The sequence below is a fragment of the Oryctolagus cuniculus genome, chromosome 6 (assembly GCF_051225735.1).
Source record: "Oryctolagus cuniculus isolate XC-2025 breed Fujian yellow rabbit chromosome 6, ASM5122573v1, whole genome shotgun sequence".
NCBI lineage: Eukaryota > Metazoa > Chordata > Mammalia > Lagomorpha > Leporidae > Oryctolagus > Oryctolagus cuniculus.
The window spans coordinates 37,077,388-37,102,682 of record NC_142872.1 but is presented as its reverse complement, the minus strand read 5'-3'; the positions used below and the strand labels follow the sequence as shown (position 1 = coordinate 37,102,682).

At 39.8% G+C, this 25,295-nt stretch overlaps 2 protein-coding genes across 17 annotated transcripts in view; one reads left to right on the top strand and one right to left on the bottom strand.

The window, feature by feature from the left end:
• LOC103347914 (ovomucoid) overlaps positions 1-25,295 on the top strand; it is a 140,681-nt gene that overhangs the window by 4,266 nt on the left and 111,120 nt on the right. The gene's annotated exons all lie outside the window — the stretch shown is intronic.
• On the bottom strand, positions 74-23,462 carry LOC149126103 (ovomucoid-like). The gene is made up of 4 exons (XM_089336181.1): positions 23,420-23,462; positions 6,778-6,803; positions 3,995-4,128; positions 74-880 (listed from the first exon to the last, which is right to left on the bottom strand). Exons 1-4 carry the CDS (start codon positions 23,460-23,462, stop codon positions 817-819), a joined length of 267 nt encoding a protein of 88 aa, XP_089192307.1. The 3' UTR covers positions 74-816.

The following is a 25,295-nucleotide window of genomic DNA, read 5'->3' as shown; positions in this document are numbered from 1 at the left end:
ATGGGAGTCATAGGGCATTTGCAGGAAAGTATGAGGAAGAAGCTTTGCTTTGGATTAGATATTCTCAGAAAGTGGAAGTAATTTTGTAACTGGATATCTTAAAAATCCTTATTTAGAAAAATAGAAGACTATTCTAAGGGTAAATGTATAGTTGGTGAAGAGGCAACAATCACTTACATTAATGTGGTAAGGGATGTTTGCAATTTTGTGCCTGGATAATGCTGATGTTTGCCTTTGTTCTCGCATGAAATGGCTTACTGTTGCCTTTGTCTTGATCCATCCTAGTCACATGGTGGCTTTATCTGATGTGAATGTTCTATAAAACTGTTTATCTTAAACAGGAGAACATCAGGATCCAAAGGTAAGTAGGAGACTAATTGTGCCAATGCTAAGATAAACTTGTGGATTCCATGGGTTGTTTTTCTCTTTATCAATCATTTAATAGGCATTTGTTGTCTTTCTTCTTCAATGGATTATAAACTACACTAGTGCACATACCTGTTTTGATTACTACTGAAGAGCAAAACTGTAGCCATGTCTTTTAATCTCATGACTGAGATTAAATGACTGAATTATCCAGTTAACCTATTTGAGTTACTCAAGACAAAGGTTACTTTCTATTCAGCTTCATATTTCTAGAACCATTTCTACTACAGCTCATTAAATATATTTTGAGTCAAAGAGGAGCTTTCCATATGGTTAAAATTTATTTTTGAAAAAAATAAGAAATTATAACAAACTCTGCTTTATGAAGGAAAGATGATGCATAATTCAAATGGTTTCACTCATGGTGATCAAAGGAAAATCCCGTGACATTCAAGAGTTTGAGGGCTTTCTGCATTTTCCATGGTATTCAACTTTAAGAGTAAGATTCAAAGCTCTAAGAGAAATTGATATACATATTTAGAGACCATTGTAGGAAATCTAGCCTTTCTGCATCCTAACCTGGTTGTTTTAGAATATGGACTGTGAAGGAAGAAAGACCTTGGTTTTTAAACTCCAGGCTTATAGTCAGCCCATAGCTACAAAGTTTTACCTCTCTTCTCATTAGACCCTTCTGGCCTGGAAACATCTTTGCTTTGCAATCACTTTTACAGTGAGTCTCAAAATAGTCTATCCTAGAAGGTATCCATAATTATGGTTCTTGTGCAGATGAATTAATTCAGATTCAGAAAAGACAAGATATTTTTCCAAAGTGCTTCAGGAATTCACTGATTTCTCCTCCTTCTACATCTTAACATACAGATTTACACATTTGGTGAATGTTGTAATAATTTTCCCCATGATTATATTAGTCTGTATGTCTGTCTTTATACCAGTACCAAACTGTCTTAATTACTGTCTTGTGCAGTAAGTCTTGAAATAAGTAAATAGGAGTCTTTCAACCTTGCACTTTTCAGGGGTATTTTGGCTATTCTGGGTCTATTCTTAGGAAGTAGTAAGGATGTTGTTAAACAATAATATACAGAGCTGTTCAGAATACCAGTTCAAATAGTCAAATTCTAGGAAAAAATTTTTAATGTTCTAATAATATATCATTAAATTCAGTAATTTATAGGAAATCTGCAATAAATACTTCCTTGAGAACATTTAGTAAAGGTAGTTGTGCCACTGTATATGGCACAATCCACAGGAGTAAATTCTTAAATTTGTGGTAAGTTGATTTTTAACAAAGGATCTAAGACAATTCAATGGAGAAAGAATAGTTTTTTTCAACAAATGTTGTTATGACTACTGAATATCTACATGTAAAACGATGAAGTTGGCTCACCTCAACCACACCATATGCAAAAAATAATACTAACTCAAAGTTGAACAAAGACTTAAAACTATAGACTCTTGGGGGAAAATATAGAAGTAAATCTTTATGACCTTGGCTTAAGCAATGGTTTCTTACTTATAACACATAAAGCGTAAGCAGCAATAGATAAATTGGACTTCATCAAAATTATGCTTCAAAGGACACCATTAATAAAATAAAATGATAACCTGCATAATGGATAAAATATTTCAAAATTAATATAAGGAATTTATATCCAGAATATATGAAGAATTCTCACAAGTCAACAATAAAAACATACTATGATCAATAAATGAGTAATGAATTTGAATATTTCTGTAAATAAGACATACAAATGGCTAATAAGCCCATGAAAATATGTCTAATATCATCAGTCATTAGGGAAATGCAAATCATAATCATGAGATACCACTTCACACTCATTAGGATAGTTAGCACAAAAAGACGGTAACAAATGTTGGTGAGGATACAGAGAAATTGGAACCCCTCAAATTGTTAATGGATTGTAAAATATTGCCACTGCTTGGAAAACAGTTTGGTAGTTCCTCAAAATGTTAAACAGTTATCACATTCCATATGCGATTAAGTGTTTATATCCAAGAAAAATAAAAGCATAGGTCCATACATATGTACTGTTTTAGTACTCAAAGCTGCATGTCCCAGGAAAAACCTTAGTCCCAGGAAGATTGGGATGGTTGGTCTTCTGATTGACAGCAACACAGGGTCACTCACTGCCATATTAACGACAGAGCATCACATGACAGGCACTTTGTTGAGTCCTCTGTATTTTTCAGGGCTCACACCTCATCTCTGAGGTAATTATGGAGGATAAGTTATTTGTCCTCAGACATAGTTTAAACGAAAGAGCTGAGGTTCCCATCCAGAGCTATACCCCAAACATTGCATTCTGAGAGACTGAGCCAAAACAATTTTTTAAAAATTACCTTTAGGGGGCCGGTGCTGTGGTGTAGTAGGCTAAGCCTCTTCCTGCAACGCTGGCATCCCATACGGGCACCGTTTCATGTCCTGGCTACTCCTTTTCTGATCCAGCTCTCTGCTATGGTCTGGGAAAGCAGTAGAAGATGGCCCAAGTCTTGGGCCCCTCTGCAGCCATATGGGATACCTGGAAGAAGCTCCTGGTCCTGGCTTCCGATCTACTCAGCTCTGGCTGTTGTGGCCATTTGGGGAGTGAACCAGTGGATGGAAGACCTTTCTTTGTGACTCCCCCTCTCTCTTAACTCTACCTCTCAAATAAATAAGATAAACATTTTTTAAAAATTACCTTTCATGAGTCATTGATCTATTGATTCAACAATACTTATTGGGGCTTTCTTAATGCAGATATGGTATTAGATGCTAGGAATAAATCAGAAGTCTGCCTTTCAACTTTGTGGGACTTACAGATGATGATAGGCCAAAAATAACAAAATAGAAATGTAAAATATTTGGGAGTTAATGATAATATTATAGAGGAAAGAGAGGGGGGTTAACATGGAAACATGTCAGAGGAGAATCTGGTTTATGTAGGATAGTCATGGGAGGCACCTGGGGGAATATATGCTTAGAGTGAAACCTTAGTGGTGAAAACATGGAGAAGGCACTTCTGTGGGAAGAGGACACTTGCACACTGTTAGCAAAGCAGGGAAAATCTTCCTATGTTTGAAAATATAAAGAAAGAACAGTCTGTGAGGATGGAGTATATGTAGCAAATGAAGCAGAAGATATGTTACATTAGTAGATAAGAACTTGAGGTTTGGAAGCTTTATGAGACAGACTACCCAGTGTCACCTAATCATATAGGTAGGATTCAACCCAAGGTCTTCTGACCTTGAGTGCTGAAAATTGCTGCATTAGTCTTTTCTTGAAAAGAGTGATGTTTCTTATAGCTAGAATTTTTAATATTTTAGGGACAGAGACTTCCTGCATGTAGAATTTCATATTGAAACTAATTTTGAAATAAAAAGGAGGCTTCTCTTGGGAAATTGGAAGTGGGACTCATAGTCCCATTTGTTTACTCCCTTTTAGTTTCAGCCAGTGGAACAGAAACTCCTGTGACACTATTCTTAATTTATGGAATCACATTTTCCGGAGATCACACACATTTTCCAAAAACTATAAATAGTTTATGCCTGACTTATAAGTCAACTATATATATGATTTTCAAAAGGGGGTTCTGGTTATCAGATCACTTACATGTTAGCGAAGCAGTACACGCAGGAATTGGGATATGTTACATTATTAGAGGCACACAATGGACTGACTCTTATGGAGCATTTCTGTTTCTGTTGCATGGAAATCTTCTTTTGATAGTAACCGCACACAATGACCTAAAACAAAACTCATACATCAAACCTTCCATTCCACAATCATCTCTTAATGGTTTTTAATATAAATGTTTGGGTGTTCTATTTTATGCAGTAGGGAGATAAGCATAAAATATCTCCTTTTGGGGCTGGTGTTGTGGCATATTTTGCTGCCTGTGATGCTGCATCCCATATGAGCACCAATTCAAGTCCTGGTTGTTCCACTTCTGATCCAACTTGCTGCTACTGCTCCTGGGCAAGCAACAGAAGGTGGCTCAAATACTTAGGACCTTGCAACACACATGAGAGACTGAGGTGGAGCTCCTGGCTTCAGCCTGCCCCAACCCTGGCTTTTGTGGCCATCTCAGGAATAAACCAGCAAATAGAACATATCTCTTTGTCTTTTTTATCTCTCACTCCTTCCCTCTCTCTCCCTGTGTCTCTGCCTTTCAAACAAATCAATAAATCCTTTAAAAATTATTCTTTTAAACCTTGAACATCAAGGTTACATTATCTTAAATTCAGCAGCCTGAGCCTTTGGGATTACCACCTTGTAGGGCATCTGAAGCTATGCTACCAGATCCATGTCTGTGTAATGCACATTGACAGCTTATTAGAAGGGAAGGAAACCATTCTCAGGAGTGACACACATGACTCTAATCACTGTCTGGGATTGATTATAAGTACTCTTTAGTTGCCTCTGGAACGATTTTAGTTCATCAGAGCTCCCCTCCACCCCCTTAACTGTGGTGCCTGGAACAGGACACACAGTCTGGTCCCACTCTGGCATTGATGTTCAGTCCTTGGAGGATTAGGGTTCTACAAAAGAAAGAAAAGAACCTGCCAGGTTAAATTTTCCCAGTATCTTCCCATTTTGTTTTTATTTCTGTGATACTACTAGAATTGGAGTAATCTGATCTTAGAGGACCTTATATTTAGAATAATTTATCTATCGGTGAGACAGGGCTTAGAAAGTTCTTGAGAAATATGTAATAAGAAGATTAGGAATGAGTTACCGGCCTTCTGCAGTGGTTCAGATCACAGCTTCATCCAAATATCTAGTATATCAGGCTACTCTCATATGTGTAAGACTTTGGTGGCTCCCATTTTAACAATGTATCTCAAACTTCAGTGTCTTACTTCATGACTCCTTTCGAATTCATGTATTACTTTAAAAGTGTTTTTCATTGGCTCACTTTAAAAATTTGTTTTTAAAATTTATTTATTTGAGGGACAAAGGGAGAGGGGGAAGGAGAAAACAGGGGACAGGGAGGGGAGTGGTGAGTAAAGAGAGACAGACACATAGACGTAGAGCTCACATCCACTGGTTCACTCCCCAAATGCCCATGACATCTAGGTATCGATGGTCAAAGTCAGGAGCCAGGAACTCAATCCAGGTCTCCCTTGTAGGTGGCAGGAACTCAATTACTTGAACCATCTCCATTAGCAGAAAGCTGCGATCAGGAGCCAGAACTTGAAATTAAACCCATGTACTGCAATGTGAGATGTGAGTATCTTGACTAAATTAATCCCAGCTCTTGGCTAACTTCTAAAATTTAGCAACCTTAGATTTGTTGTTAGTGTGAAAATTCATGATATCTTAAGTTTAGAGTTATATTTTGCTTACACACTGAAAAAGCATTGTAATTATTGAAATAAATTCATTGATATATGAACTAAAATAATAATACCATTTGGAGGTACTCAGATCACTCTTTGGGAAATGCTGTTTATATCTTTAATCTTCCTTTCAGTGCTTATGCCTCCATAGTATATTTGGGAGGGCTTTTGTGGCTTCTTAAAAGATGCAAATGCCTTTTATAATTGCATATAAATATAGGGAGATGTATAATTGGAGGGAATTAGAAACACAAAGACACAGAACTGGAATAGCATGGACCCTAAAATAGTTAAGGTTATTTAGAACCAAGATGAAGAAGGGAAATTTCCATTTTAAAGAAAAGAAACTGGATTAAGAAGGCTGTTATAAAGCATGCAAAAATTTTATGCTGTAGATACCAGGAGTCACTGCTTTTAACCAACAGAATTCTCAGTCAGGTTTGTATTTTACAAAGTCCATCCTCAAGGTTGCAGAGGTTTGAGTAGGGGTTGGTAGACCTTTCATGTTAAGAACCAGGTGGTAAATAGGCTTTTTGACTTCTGTTCCAACTACACAACTTTTTTTTTATAGCCAGAAAGCAGTTATAGATTTTTAAAAAAAAAATACAGGAATGAGCATGCCTGTGTTCTAAGAAAAGTATATTTTCAAAAACGGGTGGCTATAGTTTTCTAAATTCCAGGTAAACCTAAATGGAAGAAGACCATTAAAGCCTATTGCAACAAGATGGGCAAGAGGTGAGGAGGACTTGGACCTGGGCAACAGCAATAAACTTAGAGGGAGGGAAAAAATATAAAAACAAACATTAGGAGCTTTAATTGAGAGTGGTGTGTAAAAGCATAAGGAAGTAGCCAGGGTCAGAGATGAATCCTGGTTTTCCTGAGAGTCTATTTTGATGCAAAAATTTAGATTGAACTATATAAAATTGCCATTATATAGATTGAAAATGGTCAGATATTGGCAGTGTTGTGTGGTTTAACGTGGTTTAACCCAACATTAATTCTATAAGGTTAATATTGGAAAAATTATTCTTGTTTAGGAAATTGCAAACTTACCTTAAATGAACTTTCAACAAAAGTACCTGCAATAAAAATGTGTAGAAATGTTCAAATAAAACATTGCAGGATAGAAACTTGCACACCTAATTAGCGTATTATCAGTATCAGTCAATAACCATGAAAGTCATGGAAAAATAAATGATTCTTCCTCACAAGGTTTATCTAGGCTTCCCTTATTCTCCAACACTGTTTCTTTCTTCTCTTATGCCAAGGATACTTATTGGAACTCACCCTAAACCCTTCCTAGTTTTAGTGCTGACCTTTGGTAGGATGGTTTCAATCTCAAGTTTCACCTTCTGGGCCTCAGCACATCATCACTGTTAGGCTGCTCAGTGTGCAGACGCATTAGTGAAAGGTCTGGTTTTGCATAGTCATTCTGGCTAGCTAATAATTCTGTCATAATATTCATTTGTGATCACTGCATGTCTTGGATATACCCTTTGTTTAAACTCTACCTGCTTGTAAGAAGTCTTTTCCTTTGGGATCTGTGTGTCAACATCCGCTTCCCAAAACCGCTAAAATTTTCTTTCACCTTCATATTTTGTGTTCTGTTTGACAACTTGATTCCTTTAAGGCACTGCAAGAGAGCCTTTCCCTTGTCTCTCCCTCCACCAGCACTATTCAGTCAGCAGACACTTTTCACATCATGGACTTCCCTTGATGCTGTCACTTTGCTGCAGTTAATTAGAAAAAGCTTAGCCCTCTCTTGACATCTGATAATGTCCATTGGTGCTCTCATAGTAAGTGTCAAAAACTGACCCTACTTTGTGTAGAATACATTTGTGTATACCCATTCACAAAATACTAATTTGTGATATAGTGTGATGGGAAAGGTTTAAGAAGAAGAGGGAGGAGAGTTTAAATTGATTTTCAGCTCAGAAATCAAGTTGTCAGATATATGTTACAATTCCCACAGATAGTCTCTTAAAGTATCTCAATTCTGAATTTGTATATGGAAAATTTCATAGAATATTATAAAATTGATTCAACCACTGATATTCATTCCAATTGAGTAGTGAATTTTTCATTACTGAGAAAAGTTTCAAAGTCCCCAAAATTCTTATACCTAAGAAAAGTTATCATTGACTTTTAATTTCCCCTACATAAAATTTTTAATTCTCCCTCTAAGTTCTTTAACAAATCCTTACGTGAGAAATAGCCAATAGTGAAGACAACCATGAAGAAAGTTTTCATCTTTTCCATTAGGAACAAAGTTTTTCATCTATATGAATTCTTTTAGCCAAGAGTTTGTTAGAAAATCTCTTATGGTTCACTCAACCAAGGGTTATGACCCCATTATGAGAACTCAGACTCCATTATGATGTCATTTTGCTAATGATCCATTTACATGTGACATCAAGAGCAAAGTTTCCAGGTCATCAAAAAATAAGACTTCCAGGGGAAATAGTTCATGTTTAATTGATGTAGAGCCATGGCATGACAACATAATTTAATGTTGATTCGTTTATTTTTAGAATTATTTTATTTTATTTTAGAGGTGGAGAGAGAAAGAAATATTGCCCATCAGCTGGTTCGTTCCTCAACTGCCCATCATAGTGGATTGGCCCAGGCCAAAACAGGAAGCTGGGAACTCAATCCAGGTCTCTCACATGGGTGACAGACACCTGACTACTTGAACCATCATCTGCGTCCTCCCATGGTGAGCACTAGCAAGAAGTAGGACTTGAGAGCAGAGCTAGATACTCTGACAGGAGGTACAGGCAGCTCAAGTGGTGTCTTAACCACTCTGCCACATGACTAACCCTGATTGATTTTTATTCAGTTCACTAGAACTACAATATGGTTTTTAACCAGGAAGAGAGAAACAAATGTGAGGACAGTCACTTTAGAAGTCATTTGTTTTTTTTTTTCAAAATCTACAAGTCTGCCTTCTGTCTTTGCTTCCCTCAATTCGCAAGATTGTGATTCAGCAGGTCCAAAGTGGCTTGATTTGTTAGGGTAGCACAGTTTTAGACTGAAGAGATGATTTTCTAGAGCCTTTCATTCATTATTTTCTAAAGGCAGTTGTTATGTCATATGATATTCTTTTTATTCAGTACCCTACCCTATCCTTCTTCCCTAAGACATGCTACCTAGTATCTCATATATCTCATATTTAACATAAAGCATATTAAAAATCAGAGATGTCCATGGAAAAATGAGGCCACTGTGTGTGATTTTGTTATAATACCTGGATTGCATAACAAGGAAGAGGCTTGGAAACAATCAGATGGACATTTTGCCTAGCAATTAAGATGCTGATCAAGACACCTGCATCCTGGGTTCCATTCCCCACACCCCATTCCAGGGGAAGCAGTGGAAAATGGCTCAGATATGTGAATCTCTGCCACCCACATGGGAGATCTGCATTGATCTGGCTGTGGCCCAAGGCCCAGCCCAAGATGTGGGTTCTTTGTGGAGTGAATCAGCTGTTGGTAGCTCTGCCTCCCTTGCATACATGTATGTTCCCTCTCACTCTGCTTTCAGTTAAATACATTTAAAAATCTTGAGTGATTTTATGCCAAAGGCTGTGTTATGACTGGATGCCATGCAGTTTAGTTCATATTGTTAACAAAACAACAGAATGAGAATGTCAACTCTTAAAGAAAAAAATTCTTTTAAAACTAAGATCTGTTCTTCGATTTCCTGGAAATACCAGGTTCTTCTCAGTGCTAGGGTTTGAACAGACTATCTTAGATCAGACAATTCTTTATATAGAGAAATAGAGTGAAAAGAAAAAAATGTTGAGTCAAGAAGCCTGGGTTCTCATTCTGTATCTATCAGAACTCAGTACTTACCAGGAAAAGTCCCACCCTGTTCAGTGCTTCCATTCCCCACTGTGAAACAACTATTCTAGAGGACACTAATGACAAATATTTGCAAGTTTTTGGGTAATGTGTTAAGTTCTGGATGCCACACAAAGTAAGACTTTAGGGAGGCAAAGATGATGAAGGATCTGGATATCAAATCTTAGGAATGGATAGAAGAACTAGGATGATTTATTATGGAGAGGAAATGGTTTGGGTAGGCATGAGAGTGTCATTAAGTTACTTAAACCTTTCAAGTAAACTAAGAAACTCATTTTCCATCTCTCCAGACAGAGGAAAGAATGCATACATTTGCATAATTCCTCATAACAATTATTAATAAATATTAATAGTATCTCAGTTCCACAGATGAGAAAACCAAGGCAAAGAAGTGTTAGGGAGTTCCCTCAAGGCCATAGAGGCCGTCAGTTCTGTCTACTGAATTCACAACTAGAAAGGCTAACCCCAGAGGTCACCCAAGTAACCACTGCCATATTTAGCATTGTGGTTCACACTGAAGACAAAGAGCTGTCCTTGTCATTGCATCTCAGGCTCCTAGTCCAGTGTCTGGAACATTATGCTTCAACAAACATGGATAAATATTAAGAGAACAACAGTTTTCTGAATGCTTGAGATGCCTACCTGAAACAAGTTGCCTTAGAGAGGCCTGAATTCCTCACCTTCAGGGCTGTTGAGACAGAAGCAAATGTAGTAGCTCAGAGATATGGGATAGTTTTCCTCTATGAATGAGAAGTTGGGGGAGATCTTTATAGTCTTTCTCAAGCTTTGAGATTCTGTGATTTCTCAAATGTCAAAGAATGCTAAAAATACATTTCTAAAATTCCTGTAAGCTGAAAAGCATACCCACCCCTCTGGGAGATGACAGTAACTCTGAATTCTTTGAGCATCCACTAGTCAAGGGACTGCTGTCGCTGGGCAGTGGTGAGGGCAGTGGTAGAAGAGAGATACACTGAAGATCAATGGAGAAGCCAGGAAAAAGAAGAGGCACGTGCCATCCTCATGGTACTGAGGTGACCAAGGGTAATAAGATGGATTCAAGAGGCATGACTTAGGAGTATCAGCTGAGTACTCTGTATTTGCATTGTATTCAAACAAGAGATTCTATCTTTGTTATTAAGTAATCTCTAAATGATTCAAGCAATTTGCTAGAAATATGTGTCCACCTGGAAGAAAGCTTTGCTTGAGAAAAAGTAGAAATAGGGACCCAAACCTCAAACCTCTTAGGAATACCCTTGTGTTGCTGATCCAGAGAGCTTCTCCAAACTCAGAGCAATCACACATGTGGATTCTCCTTATATAATCATCAATGACAGGGCCTTTCAGTGTCTAATAGGATCCAAAAATATCAGTATTATTAAAATACTACCTGTGTTCCTATAGCACCTAATGGTTTTTCAAGTGTGTTCCAATAACCATAGCAACAACAACAAAAATCATAACATTTATTTAATTGAACATTGTTATATTATGTTCTGGGTACCTAACTTCTCTATGTTATGTTATTCCTCATAATAACTTAGTAAGTGTCTGTCCTGATAGCATCTTTAAACCTGTGTAAGATGAAACCTGTGTCCTTGTTTGCCCTGGACCCCCAATTTCTGTAGAACCTTGTCCTTGCTCCTCTCCAGCCATGCCTCTTTGCACAAGGCTAGGAGCTTTTGGTGGAGGACATCTACCTTTTAAAACCTTGTAATCCCCTTCTAGATTATTCCCTTAACCCATCTTTAACTTGATTTTATTTGTACATACGTCTAACCAATTCCCTTGGGATGGTAAGAACAAGAGTCCTCATTCAAAGCAGTTCTTAGTATCACACTTTAGGGGATATCAATATCTCCTGGTAGAAGTACATGTTCTAATTGTCAGAAGTCAAGGTGGTAATTTTAATGTATGAAACGTTTTCCTTCACTTTTCCAGTTTCAGTAAAGAATCTATGTGAACAAACCAAAGCCTAGACTTTATTTTACTAGCCTGTGTTAACAAAAAGTGTATCTTGGCCCATTCAGCCAAGATTCCTGCTACTGGTCAAGAAAGAAGTTTTTAGCAGAAAAAAAATCTGTGTTGCATTAGCCATTAATTATTAAGATCCAGGTAAAACCAAAAGATCTAATTTTCATTCTAAAATTTTCAGGAAGAATCTCCTGGAGGTCTATTTAAAAACAAATAAATGTATAATGATAGATAAAAACATCACTTTTCCTGGGAAATAATTGCCTTGTACCTAGAGTGAGCTATGAGTTATTATAAAACCACTTCACTTGCCCAGCTGAACATTCAAAATTTTTAATACTTACTTCATGGAGGAAAAACAAAGACAAATGACAAATACTAAACTGTAAGAATTTGCTTAGCAGCAAATTTTACCATTATGATAGGAAAAATTTGCTCCTACGTGTTAACAATTTTGAAGGGAATACCTGCAGTCCAAGAATGTCTTAGTGACTAATATAATGTTTTAAAGAAAAATATCTTTTAATTCACCATATGTAGTTAGTATCCATTAAGTCATAATTTAAAAATTTTGTTTTCTAGAGAATAAAAATAGTTTAGAAGATTCCTTTTATTTTGGATATTTTTTTTTTTTTTTTTTTTGGCGAGGGTGAGGGGACTTCAGTATACTGCTGGTGTGTTTGATGCTTGTTTTTCTTCATAAATATTACATTTTGGATAATTAAAATGACAGACATGAACTTGTTAATATTTGATTGTAATTATACTTTGCTTCTTGATGCACTACTAATGTGTATTTTAAGATGATTATTTTGAAACTTTTATATTATTTCATTCTGTTAATAAACTCTTTAAATCCTTCTTTGGAGATTCTAGCACAAATAAGATATCTTCAGATTTAGCAAAACATTCAAGCCATTTTCCAAATTTTTTTTTGACAGGCAGAGTGGACAGTGAGAGAGACAGAGAGAAAGGTCTTCCTTTTTTCCATTGGTTCACCCTCCAATGGCCGCTGTGGCCGGCGCACCGCGCTGATCCGAAGCCAGGAGCCAGGTGCTTCCTCCTGGTCTCCCATGGGGTGCAGGGCCCAAGCACTTGGGCCATCCTCCACTGCACTCCCGGGTCACAGCAGAGAGCTGGCCTGGAAGAGGGGCAACCGGGACAGAATCCGGCGCCCCGACCGGGACTAGAACCCGATGTGCCGGCGCCGCAGGTGGAGGATTAGCCTATTGAGCTATGGCGGCGCCAGCCTATTTGCCAATTTTTAACATATAGGAGAAAATTGGGGTACTTTCTAGCTATTCAGGAATAAGTTTTGCAAATTGTGGCAGAGTCAGTCTCCTGTCTCTAGGAGTATTCACTGTGACTTAAGACACAAATTTGTGGACTTCTGGGGCAGAGGATTTAAGCACTAGATTTCAAGAGGGATTATTTATGATTTTCTGGTTCATCTTAGCAAGCAGCTTATGGTGTGAAAAAAAAAATGACTTTTCTGAAAATCCTATACATCAGCAGAGTATTACTTTTTAGAGAGAATGTATGACACATTAAGTTCCAAAAGAATCTTCCAAGTGGAGTTTATTTATAAAGCTTAAATACAGAAATGAAGCCATTTCTGTATTTAACTTTGAACGAAAAAATGTTAATTTTTTGAATAGATTATGCCTATAAAGTTCATAATTTTGATACACACTTGTTTTTAAAGATTATTTATTTATTTCAAAGTCAGAGTTACACAGAAAGGCAGAGAGAGAGAGAGAGAGCTCCACCATCCACTGGTTCAGTCCCCAATGGCTACAACAGCCAGAGTTGTGCCAATCTGAAGCCAGGAGCTTATTCCGGGTCTCCCACATGGGTGCAGGGACTCAAGGACCTGGGCCATCTTCCACTGCTCTCCCAGGCCATAGCAGAGAGCTAGTTCAGAGGTGGAGCAGCTGGGACTCAAACCGGCAGCCGTATGGGATGCTGGCACTGTAGGCAGCAGCTTTACTTGCTATGCCATAGTGCTGGCCCCATGCATCCTAGAATTCTTACCATGCACAAAGGGCTATGCTTAGCCAGTGCCGCGGCTCACTAGGCTAATCCTCCGCCTTGCGGCGCTGGCACACCGGGTTCTAGTCCCGGTTGGGGCACCGGATTCTGTCCCGGTTGCCCCTCTTCCAGGCCAGCTCTCTGCTGTGGCCAGGGAGTGCAGTGGAGGATGGCCCAAGTGCTTGGGCCCTGCACCCGCATGGGAGACCAGGAAAAGCACCTGGCTCCTGCCATCGGATCAGCGCAGTGCGCCGGCCGCAGCGCGCCAGCCGCGGCGGCCATTGGAGGGTGAACCAACGGCAAAGGAAGACCTTTCTGTCTCTCTCTCACACTGTCCACTCTGCCTGTCCAAAAAAAAAGGGTGGGGGGGCTATGCTTAACACTTTTTTAAGAACTATGCCATTTAAGCTCACACCAGTTCATTAAGATGCGTATTATAATTCTTTGTTGTATAATTAAGCAAATTGAGGTCCAGACAATTAAAAGGATCTGCCATAGTCATAATGACAAAGTTTGGAACCAGCATTCTGTCTGATTCTAAAGCCATGCACTTGTCTGCTGTGCTCTATTGACTCCATTTAATAATGGTTCAAATCCAAGATCTGGTGTTGTGAGTCAACTGGTTAGGCTGCTGCCTGCAGTGCCAGCATCCCATATTGTCACCAGTTTGAGTCCCTGCTGCTCCACTTCGATCCTACTTCCTGCTAATGCATCTGAGAAAAGCATCTGAAGAAGCCACAAGTGCTTAGGCCCCTGCTACCTACGCAGGAGACCAGATGAAGTTCCTAGCTCCTGGTTTTGGCTTGGCCAACCCATGGCCATTGCAGTCATTTGAGGAGTACACCAATGGAGGGAAGAGTCTCTCCTACCCCGTGTGTGTGTGTGTGTGTGTGTGTGTGTATGTGTGTGTGTTTCTCTCTCTAACTCTGCTTTTCACCCTTAACTGTTCAAACCCAAATTTTAAAACATAAAACCATCATTGATAGTTAAAGTAGTAAAAATACTTAGCTACAAATACTTAGCTACAAATGAAAACTATCAAAAAATCAAAATATGCCATATTAAGTTTACTTCTGATGATTCTGGATAAGTGATTCTTTTTTTTTTTTTTTAGATTTACAATTTATTTATTTGAAAGTCAGAGTTACACAGAGAGAGAAGGAGAGGCAGAGAGAGAGAGAGAGGTCTTCCATCTACTGGTTCTCTCTCCAGTTGGCAGCAATGGCTGGAGCTGTGCCAATCCAGAGCTGCACTGATCCGAAGTCAGGAGCCAGGAGCCAGGAACTTCTTCCAGGTTTCCCACGTGGGTGCAGGGGCCAAAGTACTTGGGCCATCTTCTACTGTGTTTGAAGGCCATAGCAGAGAGCTGGATTGGAAGTGAAGCAGCCAGGATACGAACTGGCGCCCATATAAGATGCCAGCACTGCAGGCGATGGCTTTACCCACTATGGCACTGTGCTGGCCCTGGATAAGTGATTCTATATCATATCTTTTACGTACTATAAGACATATGAAAGGACTTTTGATCTGGAGATAGAAAAATTAATCTCTACTTTCAGATTATATGGAATTAGTAATTCTATACCCCATGTTGCAACATGACCATTTTTTCTGAAGCAAGCATACTTGTTATCTAAATAAAATCAAACCCTTTTCTTTTAGGGGAATTAATCTGTTCATTTGGTTTAGTTTTTAGTCTTTCCCAGCCAACATGGTGTTCTCTTCAAGGCTTTGAATCAAAGTAATGATGAGACTTAACTTACTCAGCAAAGGTGGGACTATGACAGTTGTTCCTTTGGGGGAGGTGAAGTACCAAAATGGACCCTTATCCTGGGAAAGTGTCATCAGAATTAGGATTTAATTTAGCACCTATTTCCAGGTCGTATTCAGTACTCAGTAAATATGGAATGGACAAATATATTTTTAAACATGTAAAATGTTGCATCTGTCATAAATGAGGAGTTAAATCAGCACTGATTTCTGCTCAGTAAAGTCAGAATACTCTGTTGACCCCAGCAGGTCAATAATGGGATTTTTTTTTAAATAAGAGAATTGTTACATCAAAGCAGAGATTAGATGATAATCACCTTTCAGAAACTTCATAGGAAGCTCTTTAATGTAGTAGGAAGTTGGCCTAGATGAGCATTATGGCCTACTATGATCCTGAGATTATGTGTTGTAGTGATTTCTTGTTGGAGAAAGCAATGTACATTTTTTTAAAAAAGAAAAGAACAAAGCAGACTTGCTAATGTTTGAGATAAAAGAATCCCAGGTTTTCCAGACACAGGTTCTCAGTTAAGAAGGTAAATGGAAGAGGTAGGATCAAGAAAGGCAACTGCTCCCATGACACTGAAAATGGCTAGGGCAGTAAGGTGGAGGCAAGAAGAGTGACTTGTAATTATTGCCTAGCCCATTAAAAGACTGCATATATCTTGGCCAGATGTGTCATCTCTGTTGAGAAATGACTTTTTCCAAGAATAGGATACTAGAATATATTTAAAGACCTGATGAATCATGGGAAAGATTTCCTTGTGAAACATGGTTACCTAACTTGCTCCATATTAATGCCACTTTACATTTGGGTTGTGCATGAACAGTTCTTAGGAAATCCATATATTGTATCATTTGATTAACAAAAATGAGATTACCTCGAAAAGTTCATGGGAAATAAAATATAAAAAGCTTATTTTGGTAGGAAACGTTTTTGAAATCTCTGCATACAATACATTCATGGAAAATGCATATTATGAAAACTATACTTGGATTTGAATTGTTTTTACCTCTAGATTAACTTTTTAAATATAATTTCCTTATGAATCTTTTTTAAAAGATCTGTTTTTATTTATTTGAAAACCAGAATTACAGAGAGAGACAGAGAGAGATCTTCTATCTGCTGGTTCACTCCTCAAATGGCTGCAATGGCTAGGGCTGGGTCAGACCAAAGCCAAAAACCAGGAGCTTCTTTCAGGTCTTCCGTGTGAGTGCAGGGGCCCAAGGACTGGGACCATCTTCTGCTGCTTTCCCAGACATATTAGGAGGTATTTGGATTAGAAGTGGAGCAGCCACTTGAAGTGGTACCCATATGGAATGCTAATAACACAGATGGCATCTTTACCTGCTATGCCACAATGCTGGCCCCATTCTGTGGGCATTTTGAAGTTCCTTATATAGGTCTGTGGTGCATATTATCATCATCATCTCCATTTTATAGAGTAGAAAACTAGGCCTTAAAGAAGTTAAATAACTTGTCTAAGATCTTAGAACTAGTCAATGACTGAAATAAGTCTTAAAAACAAGTTCCTGGGTTCATTACCCACTTTTTTTTTTTAACAGTGCCTTTTTCTTGTGAGTCTGATGCAATGATGTGTAAAGCCTTCATCACTAACTGTTTTTGTCTATTTTTTAAAAAGATTTGTTTGTTTGAAAGGCAGTGCCATAGAGAGATAGAGATCATCCATCTTGTGGTTTGGGTACCAAATGTCTGCAAAAGCCCTGTCTAGGCCAGACAGCAGTAAGGAGCCAGAAACTCCATCTTGGTCTCCCACAAGAGTGGCTGAGCCCCAGTACTTGGGGCATCATCTGCTGCCTTCACAGCTGCATTATCAGGAAGGTAGATGGGAAACAGAGCATCCAGGACTTGAACCAGCACTCAGATATGGGCTGCCAGTCTCACAAGCAGTGGCTTACTCGGCTGTGGCACAGCAGCAGCCCCTGCCCATTTATTTGGATTCTTCTTCAGCCAGAAATCTGCCAGGTCATATTACAGACTGGACACAAAACAGAAGAGTCCACTCACTGATTTTGGTTGAAAAGTTTAAGAAGTAATCTCTGCTGTCCAGTGGAGAATGAGTTATCAAGAGCCATAAATTTGTTGATGCAATGAATGGAGCTAGTGAGTGAGCTAATCAGACATCTACTATGAATCTATCTGTTCTCTGTTGGAAGCTACTTCTTCAGATTTAGAGAGGAAAATATCTGGCATCCTTAAACACTTAAGTGAGAATCTGTGTGGATATCTTGAAAATCACAGGGGCCGGTGCCGTAGTGCAGTAGGTTAATCCTCCGCCTGTGGCGCCTGCATCCTATGTGGGCGCCGGTTCTAGTCCCGGCTGCTCCTCTTCCAATCTGGCTCTCTGCTGTGGCCTGGGAAAGCAGTGGAGGATGGCCTAAGTGCTTGGGCCCCTGCACCCACATGGGAGACCCAGAGGAAGCACCTGGCTCTTGGCTTTGGATCGGCACAGCTCCTGCCGTTGCGGCCATTTGGGGAGTGAACCAGTAGAGGGAAGACCTTTCTCTCTGTCTCTCCCTCTGTCTGTAACTCTACTTCTCAAATAAATAAATAAATAAATAAAATCATTAAAAAGAAAAGAAAAGAAAATCCATTGGTACAGAAGCTGGACTCCATGATTGCCTTTTCTCCAAACTAGGCTAACCTTAAGTGGTCAAATACATTGTAATGGCTCAATAACTAGAGACCTCCATTGTGATCAATCTCAGAGGGAATACTTAACTTGAGCAAAGGAAAAACAACATTTGTTACTTCTCACTGTGCAAAATGTTAGAAATTGAGTTAGTTATGTTGAATCAAGATGTAACCAAGATATTTTTCATTGGTGTCTTTGAAAAATGCTGCAAAAACTCTGAATATGAAAGTAACTTTTTCAGGGGCCAGCGCCATGGTTCACTTGGCCAATCCTCTGCCTGTAGCGCCAGCATCCCATATGGGCTCCGGGTTCTAGTCCCAGTTGCTGCTCTTCCAGTCTAGCTCTCTACTGTGGCCAGGGAGGGCAGTGGGGGTTGGCCGCATGGGAGACCAGGAGGAAGCACCTGGCTCCTGGCTTCGGATCGGTGTAGCGCCAGCCGTGGTGACCATTTGGGGAGTGAACCAAAGGAAGGAAGACCTTTCTCTCTGTCTCTCTCTCTCTCTCTCTCACTGTCTATAACTCTACCTGTCAAATAAATAAATAAATAAATAAATTTAAAAAAAGAAAGTAACATTTTCAAAGAGTCATTGAATGGCTCTATAACAAGCCTATTAGCAGTTTCTCTTGACTTTTGGATTTGTAGACTGGAAGGCACTCTATAACAATAATGGCAATAACACTCATGATCAGGAGAGGCTGGGTAGCTGAGAACTCAAATTTATTTTCCTGAAAATGAATACAGACATCCAGATTCTTCTCTAATGAGCTTCTCTGAGGCTAAGGTTTATGATATTGCTTCAGGAACACAGTGCAGCATTGTTTAAGAACTTGAGTTCTGGAGTCAAACAATGCAATCATAATTCCAACAAGTTTTATTTGTGTTGAACAGCATATCTGTTCCACTAACCTTGTTTTTCTTTAGTCAGAAAAAGAAGATTAATCCTTAACATTATATCTGTGTTTTGTTTTAAGTCCTATTAAGTTCCATAATTGAATTGGCTGTTAGGTGGTATACCATTGTAAATATTATAAACATTCTTTTAGGAAATTGATAATGTTGAAGTAGATATCTGGCACAGTGGTGAAGCTGGCTGCATGGGACGCCCATATCCCATACGGGAAAGCCTGATTTCAGTCCTGGCTCTTCCACTTTCCATCCAGCTTCCTGCTAATGTGTATCCTGCGATACAGCAGGGGATTCTTCAAGTCCTTGGGTACCTGCCACCCAGGTGAGAGGTCTGTCTTGAGTTCCAGGCTCCTGGCTGGTCCAGCTCCAGCAACTGCAAGCATTTGGGGAGTGAACCGTGGATGGACACTCTCTCTTCTCCCCTTGCCTCCTTCCCTCCCTCTCCCCTATCTGTCTGCTTTCCAAATAAAAAAAGAAGGAAAAAAGTGACATATACAAGTGAATAAATAGAAAAATAAAGATAAGTAAATATACATAAACAAATATGAATTTACAAAGATTAATAAGACTTAATTCTTTGCTTTCAGGGGGCTAAAAACCAGAAAAATAGATGTATACATACATATACTTTTATTTTCTAAAAATGAAGACAATTCTTAAAAAATGTTTTTCACAAGGTCCTAATGAACAGTTGTGTATTCTCATTTTGTTGCAGTCAAACCACTTTGTTGATTTCTGTGTCAGTGACAGTGATGGTCTGCTCTAATAGGAGATTCTTAGTGCTGGATCTCAGGACAGGGAAAGGTGGGGGTGGTGATTGTGACAGGACAGAGTTGGGGAAAAAAAAACAGAAGGTGCCAGAACATAAATTAGGAACACCCATGTACTTAGAGGATAAATATGACATTCACATTTTTGTCATTATTTTTTAAAGATTCATTTATGTATTTGAAAGTCAGAGTTACACAGAGAAGGAGAGGCAGAGAGAGAGAAAAAGAGAGAGAGAGAGAGAAAGAGAGAGGTCTTCCATCCACTGGTTCACACCCCAAATGGCCACAATAGCTAGAGCTGGGCCTATCCGAAGCCAGGAACATGGAGCTTCTTCCAGGTCTCCCACACAGGTGCAGGGGCCCCAGGATTTGGGACATTTTCTACTGCTTTCCCAGGCCATAGCAGAGAGCTGGATCGGCCCATATGGAATGCTGGCACTGCAGGTGGTGGCTTTACCCACTATGCCACAGCGCCCACCCCTGTCATTATTATTTTTTAAATTTACCATTTATTGTTAGCTAATTCCATGCTGGGCACAATGTTATGCTTTATCTATACATTAGTTCATGCCAGTTTGTAAGGAACTACTGCTGTCCTGTTTTGCAATGCAGGCACTGAACCTCTGAGATTATAGCACTAACTCTAGGTTACTCAGATGTGGTAAACCTAATGTGGGCCCCAGGGTTCTCCGCCTCTGAAGCCTCCTCCACCCCTCATCTTAACCATTGTACAGGCTACACAAATAATTTGAGTCTGTCAGGGAGAACAAGTTAACACCCAAAGGGTGTGGCAGCAAACAGATGGTAGTTCAGTTTGTGTACCTTGTAGATAAATAACAAAATAACTGGAGCCCAGACAGGCAACCCAAAGAGAGACAGTGGGGGCAGGGTGACCAGGGAGCAAACCACAAGTCTGCCAGTGTCTTTGAGTGTCTGCCAGTGGGCTCTATGTCTAGCAGTAAGGTGGGGAGGAAGCGCAAGGAGCAAAGCCTACCCGTGCAAAGTATCAGGGGCAGGGGCTCAGGCTGAGGATGCGGCAGGGACCAGAAGAGGAGTGTCACACACAGGCAGAGTGAGATTCCAGAATGAGACACGGGGTAAAGTGAAACCTAACCATCAGCCTTATGCTTCAGTGTGTCACTTAAAACTTGTCTGGGTGGAGCTTCAGTTGTTTCAACTCTGAGCCTATTTATGAGCATTAAATATCCCATGTTCCAGAAAGGAGTGCCTCAGAGACTGAGGACTGGGAGGGATCTCACAGTCTCCTACAGTTTCTGGAACTCTCCAGAAACATCTTAGAGAACTTTAGTAGTCCCTTTTCTGTGTGTAAGCGTGAACTCTTAAGAACTTTAATTTTAGGGCCGGTGCTGTGGTGCAGCAGGTTAAGCTGCAGTGTCAGCATCCCAATCTGCCGGTTTGAATTCCGGCTGTTCCACTTCTGATCCAGCTCCCAGCTAATGCGCCTGGGAAAACAACAGAAGGTGATCCAAGTATTTGGGCCCCTGCCACCCATGCAGGAGACCTGGATGAAGCTTCTGGTCCTGGCCCTGACCTGGCTGTTGTAGCCAATAGGGGTGTGAACCAGCAGACGAAGATCTCTCTACTCTCCCCCCTCCCCCCTCTCTCCCCCTCTCCCTTCCCCCAATTCTGTCAAATAAATAGATAAATCTTCAAAAAATTTTAACTTGACTGCTGTCTTTAGGTGCAGAATTCCTTAAGAAATTCTGAAAACTTTTCAGGATGTGTCCCATGGATGTGTTTTGTTAAGAAATGTATTTGTATCTCTTGCTTCCATGCCCTTGGTCTGTGCCTTCTTGTTAATTAACATTTCAGAGTCAATGCTTCAGCTTAATGTTGTTCTGTGACACCTATGAGTCACCTGTTCCAGAAGCACCAGTTTATTGGATGTCGTAAAGCCTGCTTTGCTTAAAAATAAAGAAGAGCTAGTTAACAATGAAACAAAGTTGGATTTCATAGAATTTAATAGGATTCAGTTCTAGCAGTAGGTTTTGATAATGCATTATGTTTTTATGTTACCTTATTTGTGTGTCTTTAAAATTTTATGGCAATTTTCGTGTTACATGTGACAAGGATTTTACATAGTAGTTTGAAAGGGATGTCGAGAATGTAATAAAGTAACTGCCACTTTGGAGGTTACTCCATAGTCTCTGGAAAAAGATCTATTGCTCCCTGTTATTTGTGTGTTTGTAGATTTTTAAAGGGAATTTGAAGAAGCATTCTGAGTTTGGATTGGTGTGGAGCACAAACAGATCCCATATGGATATTCTGATGTCGGAACTGGATCGGAAGTGACACTTCAGGGTGATCTGGGATAAGACATCGTGGTTTCCTTGCTTACTTGTTGATAGGAGCCAAATTCAGTTAACTTTCAAGGCATTAGTTGAACACCTATGGAAGCTCAGCTACAAGCTAACAACACAACAGAGACAGATAGTTACAGAGCTAAAGCAAATTTAGGATGGTGCAAGTTAGTCTGGGAAGACTAGATTCAAAGAAGCTCTTGAGGGAAGATGACATTAAGGCTGAAAGATGGTGAAGGAATCAGTGAGGTGGACACTGTGAAAGAGAATTAATAGAGGAAGGACAGGCATGTGCAAATGCCAGAGTACATGGCAGGCTCTGAGAGTGGTGACCCATCTGGGGAAAAGTGCAGAGTAGAGGGAGATGAGGTTGGAGAATGAAGTAGCCGCTTCGGATGGGTTGTAGGTAGTGAAACCCACTAAAGCATTTTTTTTAAAAATTTATATAGGGCCGGCGCCGCGGCTCACTAGGCTAATCCTCTGCCTAGCAGCGCAGGCACACCGGGTTCTAGTCCCGGTCGGGGCGCCGGATTCTGTCCCGGTTGCCCCTCTTCCAGGCCAGCTCTCTGCTGTGGCCAGGGAGTGCAGTGGAGGATGGCCCAGGTGCTTGGGCCCTGCACCCGCATGGGAGACCAGGAAAAGCACCTGGCTCCTGGCTCCTGCCTTCGGATCAGCGCAGCGCGCCGGCCACGGCAGCCATTGGAGGGTGAACCAACGGCAAAGGAAGACCTTTCTCTCTGTCTTTCTCTCTCACTGTCCACTCTGCCTGTCAAAGAAAAAAATTATATAAAGGGAACAAATTTCATGTATTTCATATATACAGTTTTTTTTTTTTTTTTTGACAGGTAGAGTTATAGTCAGCGAGGGAAAGAGAGAAAGGTCTTCCTTCCATTAGTTCACTCCCCAAATGGCTGCCACTGCTGGCGCTACACCAATCCAAAGCCAGGAGCCAGGTGCTTCTTCCTGGTCTCTCATACAGGTGCAGGGGCCCCAAGCACTTGGGCCATCCTCCACTGACTTCAGGGGCTGCAGCTGGAGAGAGAGCTGGAGTGGAAGAGGAGCAACCGGGACTAGAACCCAGCACTCATATGGGATGCCGGCGCCACAGGCAGAGGATTAACCAAGTGAGCCACAGCGCTGGCCCCCTCATATATACAGTTTTAAGAACATAATGATACTCCCACCCTACCTTCCCTCACTTTCTCACTCCCTCTCTCCCTCCTTCTTTTTCTATTTTTCTTTAAATTTTTACAATGATATATTTCAGTCTGCTTTATAATAAGCTTAACCCTCCAGTAAATCAAGAATTCAAGAAGCAGTAAGTAGAAAAACCACTGTTCCTCAGGAGTATAGACAAAGGCTGTAAACAATAATCAAAGGTGAGATCTATGTTTCAGTTGCAGTCTACCGGTATTCCCTCTTCTTGGAATAATTATTATTGATAACTCCATGGTTACTTCCCTCCACCATTCCAACTTAGCCCACTCCCAGCAATTATCTTCTTTTGCTAACTTCTACCCATTATTTGAGTTTGTGCTTTTAAGTCACCTTCTCAGGGAGGTCTTGATTACTCAACTAAGTTAGTTTAGTCTAATTTGTGTGTGTGTGTGTGTGTGTGTAGAGAGAGAGAGATATGTAGATGTACTGTTAAAATCGTTCTTACTCTGTAGACTTAAAGCTCAATGATGAAAGGACTAATTTTTTCATTTTTCTTTTTTTGTAAAGATTTATTTATATATTTGAAAGGTCACAGTTACACAGAGGGAGAAGGATAGTCAGAGAGAGAGAGAGAGAGAGAGGTCTTCCATCCACTGGTTCACTCCCCAAGTAGTCACAACAGCTGGAGCTGCACTGATCTGTAGCCAGGAGCCAGTAGCTTCCTCTGGGTCTCCCATGTGGGTGCAGGTCCCAGGGCCTTGGGCCATCTTCTCCTGCTTTCCAAGGCCTTAGCAGAGACCTGGATTGGAAATGGAGTAGCCAGTACTTGAACCAGTGCCCATATGGGATGCTGGCGCTGCAGTCAGCCGTTTGACCAGCTACACCACAGCGCTGGCCCCAACATCTTTTTCACTGATGCATTTCTAACAGTATCTGGCAGATGGTGGATATTTAATAAAGGAAGTCTAAGTTAATGTTTTCAAGATCTTTAAAGGATTTTTTGAGGAGTGCTTTCAAGTGATCATAATAAAGGCCCTGCATCATTCTGGTAGCTTACTCCCCCAGAGAAAGTACAAAAAAGGAAACAAAATAATCAACAAGAAACACCATTTGACTTGAATTCTTTAGGAATTAGTTTGAATCATTGTGCTGGAGAGTCTTGCTTCCTGTATCTCTGACAGATTTGTGATATTTCTGGTTTTACGGAGCTCAAAAGGACTTGACTCTATTTTGACTTTTTTTTTTTTTTACAAATAGTCAGATTCCATATGTTTAATGTATGTACAATGTGATTTTGCTATAAACCAATGGAAGTATTGATCAATTTTAATTCAGTTTTACTAAATGTGTTTGTTGTATGCAAGATGTTTTGTTTTTTTATTTTTTTTATTTTTTATTTATTTAATGAATATAAGTTTCCAAAGTACGAATAATGGATTACAATGGCTTCCCCCCCATACCGTCCCTCCCACCCACAACCCTCCCCTTTCCCACTCCCTCTCCCCTTCCATTCACATCAAGATTCATTTTCGATTATCTTAATATACAGAAGATCAGCTTAGTGTACATTAAGTAAGGATTTCAACAGTTTGCTCCCACACAGAAACATAAAGTGAAAAATAATAGATGATTTTTTTTTAATGATGATGAAATCAGATCAGACCTATTGTCATGTTTAATCCCAGTGAGAGTCAAGTTGGGAGTTGATAGTTTTTTGTTTTTTGTTTTTTTTTTTTTTTTTTTTTTTTTTTACAGAGGATCAGTTTAGTATGCATTAAGTAAAGATTTCAACAGTTTGCACCCCCATAGAAACACAAAGTGAAATATACTGTTTGAGTACTCGTTATAGCATTAAATTTCAATGCACAGCACATTAAGGACAGAGATCCTACATGAGGAGTAAGTGCACAGTGACTCCTGTTGTTGACTTTACAAATTGACACTCCTGTCTATGGCATCAGTAATCTCCCTATGCTCCAGTCATGAGTTTCCAAGGCTATGGAAGCCCTCTGAGTTCTCCGATTCTTATCTTGTTTAGACAAGGTCATAGTCAAAGTGGAGGTTCTCTCCTCCCTTCAGAGAAAGGTACCTCCTTCTTTGAAGACCTGTTCTTTCCACTGAGATCT